Source organism: Mucor mucedo (assembly GCF_025094135.1).
Source record: "Mucor mucedo strain NRRL 3635 chromosome Unknown EV154scaffold_41, whole genome shotgun sequence".
Classification (NCBI taxonomy): domain Eukaryota; kingdom Fungi; phylum Mucoromycota; class Mucoromycetes; order Mucorales; family Mucoraceae; genus Mucor; species Mucor mucedo.
In genome coordinates, this window is record NW_026252325.1 from 280001 (window position 1) to 290718 (window position 10718).

Here is a 10718-nt window from a genome sequence, read left to right on the forward strand (position 1 = left end):
CATGTCTTTATTAGCTGCTACCTCACCTAACGCCACCAGTCTTTCTAATACACCATATATGCCTCTTCGTTCAAGCCTTACTCTCGATGTGCATTATCTCTATTTTTTGCTTGTTCAGTTTGAGTATTTAGGATTGGAAGATACCCACTTACCCGTGCCAGAACACGGACTTGTAGAAACAGAAACAACACAGTCAGCCGGTCAAGCGCCTTCAATGATATCATCTGTAGGATCCGTCATGTCCACCTTGTCCTTGTCTACAGGCTGGCAATTTTGGTCCAACAATAGCAATAAGGAAGCAGAACGACCGTTACATGAAGACATAGTGTATATCCACCGTTATTTATCTAAAGTGTCGGCACTCAAATTACACATGAATATCCTGACCGATGCTCACAAAGGTGTGACAAAGAGTGGACAGCGTACAATTAAAGGTTACGAGACACCGTTACCTCAAGACGGCTCTATTTCGTTACCTCTCACCTCTTTTAAGAATCTCACCTATCTTGAATTAAGCCATATCCATCCTGCCCTGATTTCAAACTGGGCCGATCTCAAATCATCTCTGGTGAGTTTGGTTATTAAAGTAGCCAATGTGGACAATGCTGTAGATGTTATTGGTGATGAAGAACCCTGGACCGCCTTAAAGATGCTTTCATTAGCCGATAATAGTTTAACAACGTTGGACCAGGAACCTGCCAACATGATTCGATCTTTAACTCATCTCAATTTATCCAGTAATCTCTTGATTGATATCCCTTCGGCATTGGCATCTCTTTACAATCTATCTAGTTTGAATTTATCTCACAACATGATTTCATTCACCACTGGCATTAATACCGTCTTGGGTAACATTCAGGAATTGGATTTAAGAGGAAATAGATTGACCGTATTGGCTGGATTGGATAGATTATGGGCTTTAGAAAGGTTGGATGTAAGAGATAACCGTATTGATGATGCCACAGAGATTGGAAGATTGACCGAATTACCGAACATCCAAGATATTTGGGTAGAAGGGAATCCATTTACCAAGTTACAGGTAAAAAGGCTGTATATGCAACATGTAACATTTTGCATCATATTAACTTTTACTCACTGTTTCAGCCTGATTACAGGGTAGACATATTCACGTTATTTAAGGGCAGTGATTTGGATATCGAATTGGATGGTACAAAACCTACTTTTGCAGAGAGACGCCGTATCCATGTCGACGGAGATCATCATGCCACACCTTCTGCCATTGTTGAGGAGCCCGTGTCTAAATGGCCTTCTGCCATCCATCATGACGATACATCAGCACCAGCAGCAGCAGCAGCGGTTTCAACACCTGCTATTCCTAAAGCAACAAAATTAGCACGCGCCAAAACCAAGAATAATAAACGTATCATCCGATTAGGTCAAGTGGAAAATAAAAACGAGGCACCTATTTTATCCGACGATGAAGAATCGAAAGCAAATAAATATGTGCATCGATTAGCCGAATTAGAAGAAGCCGTGCAACAGGAACAGGTGGTTGCACGTCGAGCAGCTTCCGTGAGATCACGTCGTAGCAAGAAATCCTCCAATGAAGAGAGACCTACCCTTGAATCCACCACCAGTGACTCGACACGTAAATCGTCAGACGCATTTAGAAAAAAGATCGAAGCGATGCGAAAAGAAGCAGGTACAGAATGGTTGAGAGTGCTTCAAGAAATGGATGTAGTGAAGAAATCAACACCTACCACTGAGAAATAATTATATCCACACAATCACACACACACACACACACATTCTTTTTCATCATCTACACTATAATAAACAAATGCCCTCTTTAACTTGATGACCCTTCCTCGACTTGTTTCATCTCTACATCCGCATTTTTATTTACAAGAAAGTTTTATTAAACAAGTAGTGAAAAAAAAAAATCTAGTCGGTATAATCTCTAATTTAGAAATTATTTGGCCTCTTCGGGAGTAGCACGAGCTATTGAAAAAAAAAAAAAATGACATGTTAACGCTATTTCTGACAGCTTATTTTTCTCCCAGTTTAGCCATTTAAAACTTACTGTAGATAACTTGAGCATGATGACGAGAGATGGCCTTGATTAAACCTTGAGCTTCGAGCTCGCGGATAGCAACACGGGCCAAAGAACCGTTCAACTTAAGACGATCGACCAAGACTGATTGAGAAATGAGCTTGTAAGTAGGAACTTCCTTGAACAAACGGTCATAGGTGGGCTTATCGAGGATAACAATGTTGTTGGACTTATCCTTAACCTTCTTGGCAGACCACTTCTATAAAAAACGCCCAAAAAAATAAAAATAAAAATGTCAGACTTTTGCATGTGCATGTCATTTGAATGTCAAACACTTGCCTTCTTGGCCTTCTTTCCACCTGAGGATGAGCTAGGCTTACCAGCAACGTCTTTCTTAGCCTATGAAGTATAATCAGTCATCCCATCCATCTATTCATCCATCCATCTATCCATCCATCCATCCTTGATGATTTCTCCCGTTGTCCCGTTCGTTATTTTTACCATTTGGATGTATTGAGGAAGATTACTCAAATCCTTGGCTCAGGCATTTCTATTGTATGTCCTAGTTCGGACTGGATCTCGACTTTTTTTAAAGTTCAGCATTTTTAAGCTCACCTATTGGCCAAATTTACGCTAAAAAATCTTAGCATGAATGAATGGCTGGGATAACATATCTGGGGTTACTCAGACCTTTGGATCCTTCGGTGATTGGATATTGAATTTAAAAGTGACACTCAGCAGCCAATATATTTTTGATCCAAAGGCTGTTATTAAATACATCGACCAATAGTTTCTGAATCCAAAGGCTGCAGTTCAAAGTTCGACAGTTGCTGTTAACTTGGCATGAATGTAAGGACATATTCAGTACACCATCTTTATAATGGGTGGTTAATAAAATTCACTAGAGCCGACCACAGTTACCGAACTTCAATAAGAAATTTGGCCAATGGGGTAATATTTGATATGATTTCTTTATGACAACAATGTTATATAAAAGGGCTCATTATATACTTTTCTTTCTATTAATTAATTTAACTGTTGAAAGTTATTCGACAATTGAATACAGTTCTGTCTCCTCATTTAAACAATGGGCTCTCTGAAATTAGCTGTATCAAGATAAAGACTTGTTGAATTTATTGCATCAATAAAAAAAAATCATGATAAAAAAAAACGGAGTCAAAAAGGAGACATAAACAAAAAAAAAAACACAATAAAAAAAACACAATCAAAATAAAACATAATCAAAAAAACATAATCAAATGTTATAGAACAATAAAATACATGTGCATGATATTTATTTTTAGAAAATGAACCGTTTTTAAAAATACCAAGAACCCGTTGGCTCTTTGGAAAAGTATTTAAGAAGTACGTTACGGAGGTAAGCATCCCTCCTTTCCACTTTTACATACTTTTTTTTTGTTTTGAATTGACTGACTTTTTGCTTATGAGCTTACACGATACCTACAAAAACAAATCGGTGCGTGAAATTATACAAATGATGAAGGAGCGAAAGAAAAGGGCCATTCAAGCAAAGGAGGAAGGCGAAGAAGAAAACAAAGAGGAGGATAACGAAGGAGAATACGAAGGTAAATTACATGTCTCAAAATTTAAAACTTTTTGGTGATGACACTTACCCTTTTTTTTTTTAGAATATGCTGAAGATCCTGGCCCGAGTACACCAGTTAAAAGAAGAAGGCAAAGCAGAAACAGAAAATACCAAGAACTTTTTGAGAAAAAAATGGAGAAGGAAGCGGGAAGACTTCAAAAGAAATCTAAAGCTGTTGCTGGTGATGGCGCAAAGAAGTGTAAACGATGTACAGAGGCAGGCGTTTATAATGAGGAAAGAGCTCATACCACGACTAGATCCCCATTGTGTCCTTTTCATCAGACTACGAAGCAAGAGGCAATAACTGCTGCATTAGAGACAAAAATCACTTCAACATTTACCAGAAAAATTGGGTTGAAGGCATCACTTACTTCCAATATGGATGAGGAAACAAAGACCATCTTTTGTGACAACGTTTTGACGCTCGTCAACTTTATGCGCGAGACTGCAATAAAATCAATGTTATTCGCAAATTTCTATATTTTAAAGCTATTACAAAAGAACAAGGCTGACGAAGACTGGGTGCTGCCAATGATATTTTTTTCTCCTGTATTTTTCAAATCCTGTCAGCAACTGGTTTGTGGGCGTAATATGAGCAGCAATAACACAATGTTTGATAAAGCCGATATAATTGAAAGTTTCAGACAGTACAAATTACTGTATCCGGGAGGCTCACAAGTTTCTACCGATACTGGCGGAATATTTTACGGTAGTGCCCAATCTAGTTTAGCAACACAGAGCGCCACAATTTTCTCAAATCATGTAGTAGAAAGTTTTGAAAAAAGAATGAAGTCATATTTTATATTTTGTCTGGCCAACGTAAGTGACCCACTGTGTTAATTACTTAATCATATACTTACATTATTATTGTATTTAGTTTAAGTTCACAAAACCGGAAAAAGTTGCTCTAGCGGAATACTTGTTTAATAAATGTACAATGCTCAAAACACCTGTTTGGCCAACAAATATGGTGTCCTCTCCTGCACTCACGGAATACTTACTAGCATTAATAATGATGTTCAAGGTTAGCAGCGTCCATACACCTTTGACGGTCTCTAAAATTTCTGAAAATCCCGGTATTGTCATTACAAGCTTGTTTAAAATCTTAAGAGCTACGGAAATGTCCAATGTGGCTCAAACTGTTGCTGCGGAGGAGCCTCAAGATTCTGTATCTTTACCTTGGGTTTACAATATGTTGAGCATAACCTGTGAAAATGAAGTTGAAGATATCAACAAAAGAAGACGGTCAGCTTTGGCAAGGAAGATTCGAAACGCTATTAATTCAACAACACCTGTTGCTTTAAGTAAACCATCATTCCTGTCTGAAGTGAACTTTAACAAAGTACAAGAAAACGTTGTAGCAACACGTCTGCAGTTAGCACAGTCAAGAATATACCTCTCCGATCCTGAAACCAGAGACCCAGATGTTATTATACCCGAAAGAAAAGATTGTTTTATACCAGAAAATTTCTCTATTCACCATTCCCGTAAAACGTTTTCCATGATGCCTCACTACGGACTGAAACGCCAATACGTAACAATTGATATTGCTACTTTAAAAATTCTTGTTAATAGATCTGACAATATCAAACGTATTGCAATTTATGATCAATCGCTGGATGCATATGCCCGAGATTCGACTTACTTCATGAGTCTATTTGATTTGAAAAAACTAGGACAATCTGGAAGGTAACGATTCTGTCTTATAATTTTGGTTCATATAAAAAAAATAACATTTTATATTATTGCAGTGTCACTGAAATGCTTAATAGAAGAAAAGTCATGATGCGTAATATTCTTTGTACGGACGGGCGTTCGGCTGACTTTTTGTTTACCAGACCTGCAGTTCCCAAGGACAATGAAGATATAAAGCTTGAAATGAACGATTTTGAAACATGGGAGATGCAAGACGTAGTCAGATTGTGGGGTGCTGATCCGGGTGTCACTGACATCTTTGTTGCGAGCGATGGAAATGGAAATGATGCGCATGAAATAAGGTCCATATCGACAGCGGAGTACTACGTTAAAGCTGGCTATAAAAAAAATCAGGTAACAATGAATTCGCTCAAGCAAGAAGAAGGGATTACTACAATTGAAACGAATATTCCAACCCATCGAACTTCAAAGCTATCAATCTTTAAACAACATTTACAATATTACTTCACCCATCTAGACACGCTATTACAATTCTATGATGGTCGATTTACGGATCTTCGTTTCTCTAATTACCGTGGTCAGCAAAGAATGGATAATGAACTTGTAAACATATTTTGTTCAGGCGGTAAAAAATATAATCCGGACAATAAAACCCATCCGCGCAGAAATAAGGCAGATTACAAGCAAAGGCGCCAAAAGAAAAAGAAAAAGAAGAATAAGAAAAAATTGACTTTGCAGGTGGGAAAAAGCTCACTATCGGCGCCAACAACAGCTTACACTACTGTATCTGTAACAACGAGCGGCCCTTCAACCGAGACTCAAAATCAGAAATGGAAGAAAGCTCCCTTCAAGAACGAGAAGAAAGTGCCTTTGATCGCCTTAGGAAATGCAGTATTTAACGTGACAATGAAAGGAAAGCAATCTGGTATGCTTCGTAGGTTAAGGAAAAAGATGGAAGAAGCAAGTGCAGATGAAAGGCTAATTCTGGTGTATACCGACGAGTACCTTACTTCACAGGTAAAATAATGAACGATTCGGATTGTTGTACTAGATATTAATACTTTAATTTAGATGTGTTCCAATCCTTCCTGCTTGCTGAAAACACTGGAAAATGTTCGAATCCCTGATGTCGGAAAGATCCACAATTTGTTGACTTGCAAAAGTTGTAACAAATTATGGAATAGAGATACCAATGCGGCTCGAAATATTTACTCTATTGCAAGTTTTATGCAAAAAAACAACAACTTACGTCCAAGTAGATTCCAAAGACCTGCAACAGACCCCCAATCATCCATATCGTAAACATATGTTGATAGTTCGGTAAGTCAATATATTTAATTCAAAAAAAAAAAAAAAAAAAAATTGTAATATTTACGATTTATTCTCCCCCCAGACATGTCCCCCGTGTCGAATGAATTTCTTGACGAAGAAAATATATCCCATGCTTGTAATTTTGCACTGGAATAACTAAAATTCTCAAAGATATCCTCTTCCAAATACCTATATGATTCAATATTGGTTTATGCTACTACTAAACTGATAGACAATTGCCAAATTCAGAATGAAAATTGCTTGTATGTAGGTTAGAGATTACGTATTTGCAGATATTTCTAATAAAAGTAAAGGCCCAAACATTTTGGATAATTATATAAGCAATTAAATCTTGTTTATCAGTTTACAAATAAACACTTTTTTGATTAGATCATCATGACATAACCAGTTCTTGTTATTAGCCTATAAATAAGACTCGTTCACACACCTCTTTTTTTTTAACTTTAACAGACTTATTTCTCTTTTTTAAAAATACCTTGCAACTTTTGCGATATTTCGGCTGAGAGCAGTCTTTGCTGTATGATGGCGACCTCCTAGGTTGGGTTCTCAGGTTTTGGCCAGGATTGCTGTATGATGGCGACCTCCCAAGTCGGGTTCTCAGGGTTTGGCCGGGATTGCTGTAAGTCATATAATTTTATGTCCAAAAAAACTATACGTGAGTCTAAAAAAGACGTAGAAAACCTTGAAGAAGATGTAAACCACTTCGGACAAGTGCACAAAAATCCCGCGAAAAAGCATCAAGATTCCCAAGTGGGATTTTTGTGCTTTTTCTAACCCCAAAGCTCCAACTACTATGGAAGCATTCGGATAAGTTTTCTGGAAACTTTACGAATGGAGGTAGTTCGACATGTGAAACGTACAGCAAAAACGAACCTGTATTGCTTGCCTGTTGTTTTATTTTATAAAAACAACAGGCGCCCGAATAAATTCGTGGACTCTGAGCACCAGCCTTGCCCAAAGGTTTGTGATTCCCTTATCTTATTTCAATCATAGTGCTCATACTTTCTTACATATAGGCTGCTGTTGTAATTACGGAGGGCATAAAAAAGTATCAGCTAGTTACTCCAAACTTTCAATCAGATGATCGACATATGCCCAAGCTTCGCAAATGTCATGTGGAAGTTCTAAATGACTTGGTAAACTTTGGGACTTCTTTTGCACTTAGTAATTCCCTTATTTCTGATATATACCATGCCCATGAACAAGATCAAGCCAACTATACCTCACTTCGTAAACACAATATATTCGATCATACCATCGCTCTCCTAAGACATAATGATGTCGAATCATTTGTTCAGAATATATGGGCATCGAAGATTGAAGGTTTAACGGATAAAGCAGTAGCTCTGTTAAATATCATACGATATACATGGATCTCGTTCCACCCTACACTCAGAATGGTCCTCTCTTGGTACAAAACCATGAGAGGACTTATTTTTATTGAGAGTGTAATAAAATCTTTCCTTGCTGTCTCAAAGATCGTGGACTTTGTCGAATGTAAGTGGTAAAACAAAAGAATAAAAAAGAAAAACTTCTGGATACTAAAAAAATTCCCAGGTGTGAGACGCAATTCACCTCCGGAAAGTACCTTGACTATCGCAAATCTGACTATACCACTAATTCAGTCAAGTACAATGACGCTCTCGATTACTTCAAATTGTTTAATAACATGGAAGTCATTATTGTCGAAGCATCAAGGTAGTTTATAATCACAGATACGACTTATTGCGGCTCTAATTTGTTTCTTTTTTTGAATAGTGGGAAAATCCAAGAGAGCACAGTACACACCATTGAAGATTGTCTCAAGCTGTTGGGTGTGGCATTTCATCCTTGAGAAAAGAAGCAATTTTAAACAAAAATTCTTCCATAGCGACTTTCAAGAAGCTTAAGGTTTTTGGTCTAAAATCCATCTTAAACCAAGTAGCTTTGTCTAAGCTGTACTTTAACAATGTCACAAGATGGAATTCTGTTGAAAAACGAATCGCCCACACTTCCATCTTCCTGGGATAATATAATCATTCTTGTTAAATATTTAGAATTGATAGCCACCATTTTCGTACGTTTAAACCCCACCCAACCCTAAATAATTTCAATTTCTAATTTTTATCTACATGTAGGATGACATTTGCGATACTCATCATTTGCTACAAAAACTGATGGAAGAAAACTTAGGGCTGAATTCAGCCGATAGTCGCTCATTAAAATCTATGTTTGAGGAGCAAATAAATGTCAGGATGTCAAGTTTATGATGTAAGATAATGTTCAGCAATGAAGCTCTTTTACCATTATTCAAACTAACTGTACATGTTAAAATGTACTCTTTAGATAATTGACTTTTTTAGCGGACTAAACGAACTCTGCTGTTATGAAATAATTCATCCTTTTTTATTGCACAACTCTCCTGGTTTTTAATGATGAGTCAACCTTTCTGGTTTTGATCTTACATTATGACTACGAGCACTTTGGCTGTCCCTTAGAGAAAAAGTACAATTTTTCCAAAATCCTTGCGCCATTTCATTAGAAAGGCCCCCTTTCTTGCACTAAGGAGAAACACGGTTTGATGGTAGAGTTTGATGTCAGTAATACTTTTTCTTCAGAATCCTCATTATTCAATCTAATAGGCCTTCATAAAATTATTACTTTAAATAAAGGAGGTTCACATATGCATATTGTATATTTTATGAAAAATGTAAAGCTTTTACTCCAAAATTGCCCAATTCGATATTGTTGTAATATCATGAATAAGACAATAATTTCAATCAAATGTAAGATAATCCTTTATTTACTACATAAATGACTTTGGTGTTTATTTAATTTGGTATCTTTAATTATAAATGATATGTTATATACTTGAGACATCAAAAAGATGAGTAAATAAATAGACATCATCGAATATATGAATGATTCATGTTATGTATTAGAGATATTAGCACAATGCGTACATAGACATATCGAAACACCAAGTAACTTCTACACTGACAGTCCGACTCCTCACTTTTCCCAACACGTAGCGTCTGCACTCACGTCGATACTCGCGCTGTATTCACTTCGACACTGGTTGAAACCCTGACCTTAAAGTAGGGCGCTATATTGCGATGCACTTCCTTCAACACTGAGTGTGGCACTGACATGGACATTCGCTTCGACACAAGTTTAGGCACTGGCATGTTTGCACTCGCTTTTCAAAACTGCTTTCGCACTGGCGTCTACACTTGAGGGGCTTCTGCACTGGCGTCGATACTTGTGCTGTACTGGCTCCGACACGTGTTTTGGCACTGACATGGACACAAGCTTCGACACAGATTTGGTAGGCACTGGCACGGTTGCACTCGCTTTTCAAAACTGCTTTCGCACTGGCGTCTACCTATTGAGGGGCTTCTGCACTGGCGTCGATGCTTTGTATGTACTCGCTCTAACACGATGAGGCCCCTGGAGGGCGCAGTCGCTTTCAACACTTGTTTGGGTACTTACAGACACTCGCTTCGACACAGATTTAGAGCACTAGCATGGCAACTCGGTTCCGCATTGGCTTGCAATTTCGCTTTCAACACTGCTTTCGGCACTGGCGTCTACCACTTGAGGGCTTCTGCACTGGCGTCGATATCGTGCTGTATTCCCTTCGACACTGGTTGAGACACTGGCGGGTGCACTCACCTCAAAACGCGTTTGGGTACTAACAGACACTCGCTTCGACACAGGTTTAGGCTTTGGCATGACTCTGGCTCGCACTGGCTCGCACTGGCTTTCAATACTGCTTTCGGTACTGGCATTCGCAAACGGATGGGTAATTAATGAAGCAAAAAAGAGATGGATAAAAAAAAAAAAAGACTACGCCCTCAATTTTTTAAAAAAATCCGTGGCTGCTGTACTGCGCAGCTGGTCGGAGGCCAAAATATTGTAGGGCGTTGCTTAGGTATTGCCGGACCAGTTGTTCATTTCCCTCTCCAAAGGGGGAACACATAGGGATAGATATGATAGATATGGTGGGAATTATGGAAGATATTAAAACTGGTATGACTGGATTATGTAAGGTGTCCCAGTAAGAAGTATATCTCATTTCATGATCTGCCTTACATAAAAATTACTTTTTGAAATAAGCTTGTTGCTAGG

General features: G+C 38.0%; 7 protein-coding genes across 7 annotated transcripts in view; 5 read left to right on the forward strand and 2 right to left on the reverse strand.

Annotated features, from left to right (window-relative positions):
- Positions 1 to 1829, forward strand: part of EV154DRAFT_507505 (uncharacterized protein) — a 2240-nt gene extending 411 nt beyond the window's left edge. The window contains exons 1-2 of the mRNA XM_051601430.1: positions 1 to 1039; positions 1105 to 1829. The exon at positions 1 to 1039 is cut by the window's left edge and continues 411 nt beyond it. Of these exons, the coding sequence (XP_051458104.1) occupies positions 1 to 1039; positions 1105 to 1734 (1669 nt within the window). The 3' untranslated portion in view covers positions 1735 to 1829. The remainder of the gene's footprint in view (positions 1040 to 1104) is intronic.
- Positions 1830 to 2033: 204 nt separating this feature from the next.
- On the reverse strand, positions 2034 to 2413 carry EV154DRAFT_420024 (S25 ribosomal protein; the record flags this gene model as incomplete). Its single annotated transcript, XM_051595934.1, has 2 exons — positions 2034 to 2273; positions 2348 to 2413. Coding segments are annotated over 2 exons (306 nt in total), but the record flags the coding sequence as incomplete, so codon positions are not given.
- Positions 2414 to 3652: 1239 nt separating this feature from the next.
- EV154DRAFT_507512 (uncharacterized protein) lies at positions 3653 to 3927 on the reverse strand. The gene has a single exon (XM_051601431.1). The coding sequence runs from the start codon at positions 3897 to 3899 to the stop codon at positions 3660 to 3662; it is 240 nt and encodes a 79-aa protein (XP_051458106.1). The 5' UTR covers positions 3900 to 3927; the 3' UTR covers positions 3653 to 3659.
- Positions 3928 to 4567: 640 nt separating this feature from the next.
- Positions 4568 to 4933, forward strand: EV154DRAFT_507522 (uncharacterized protein). The gene is made up of 2 exons (XM_051601432.1): positions 4568 to 4826; positions 4913 to 4933. The coding sequence occupies exons 1-2, from the start codon at positions 4588 to 4590 to the stop codon at positions 4926 to 4928; spliced, it is 255 nt and encodes an 84-aa protein (XP_051458107.1). The 5' UTR covers positions 4568 to 4587; the 3' UTR covers positions 4929 to 4933.
- A 216-nt stretch (positions 4934 to 5149) lies between these two features.
- EV154DRAFT_507525 (uncharacterized protein) lies at positions 5150 to 6385 on the forward strand (the record flags this gene model as incomplete). Its single annotated transcript, XM_051601433.1, is given in 5 exon segments — positions 5150 to 5197; positions 5266 to 5454; positions 5469 to 5948; positions 5960 to 6293; positions 6348 to 6385. Coding segments are annotated over 2 exon segments (477 nt in total), but the record flags the coding sequence as incomplete, so codon positions are not given.
- A 1314-nt stretch (positions 6386 to 7699) lies between these two features.
- EV154DRAFT_537917 (uncharacterized protein) lies at positions 7700 to 8618 on the forward strand (the record flags this gene model as incomplete). The annotated part of the gene is made up of 4 exons (XM_051604242.1): positions 7700 to 8112; positions 8166 to 8306; positions 8367 to 8422; positions 8449 to 8618. 4 exons carry the CDS (start codon positions 7700 to 7702, stop codon positions 8616 to 8618), a joined length of 780 nt encoding a protein of 259 aa, XP_051458109.1.
- A 1270-nt stretch (positions 8619 to 9888) lies between these two features.
- Positions 9889 to 10509, forward strand: EV154DRAFT_481116 (uncharacterized protein; the record flags this gene model as incomplete). The annotated part of the gene is made up of 3 exons (XM_051598376.1): positions 9889 to 10007; positions 10082 to 10236; positions 10289 to 10509. 3 exons carry the CDS (start codon positions 9889 to 9891, stop codon positions 10507 to 10509), a joined length of 495 nt encoding a protein of 164 aa, XP_051458110.1.
- Positions 10510 to 10718: the final 209 nt, after the last annotated feature.

Excerpts from the sequence above, each read along its gene's own strand:
- EV154DRAFT_507512 (XM_051601431.1), bottom strand. The coding sequence starts at position 3,899 with ATGAAAAGGACACAATGGGGATCTAGTCGTGGTATGAGCTCTTTCCTC.
- EV154DRAFT_507522 (XM_051601432.1), top strand. The coding sequence starts at position 4,588 with ATGGTGTCCTCTCCTGCACTCACGGAATACTTACTAGCATTAATAATG.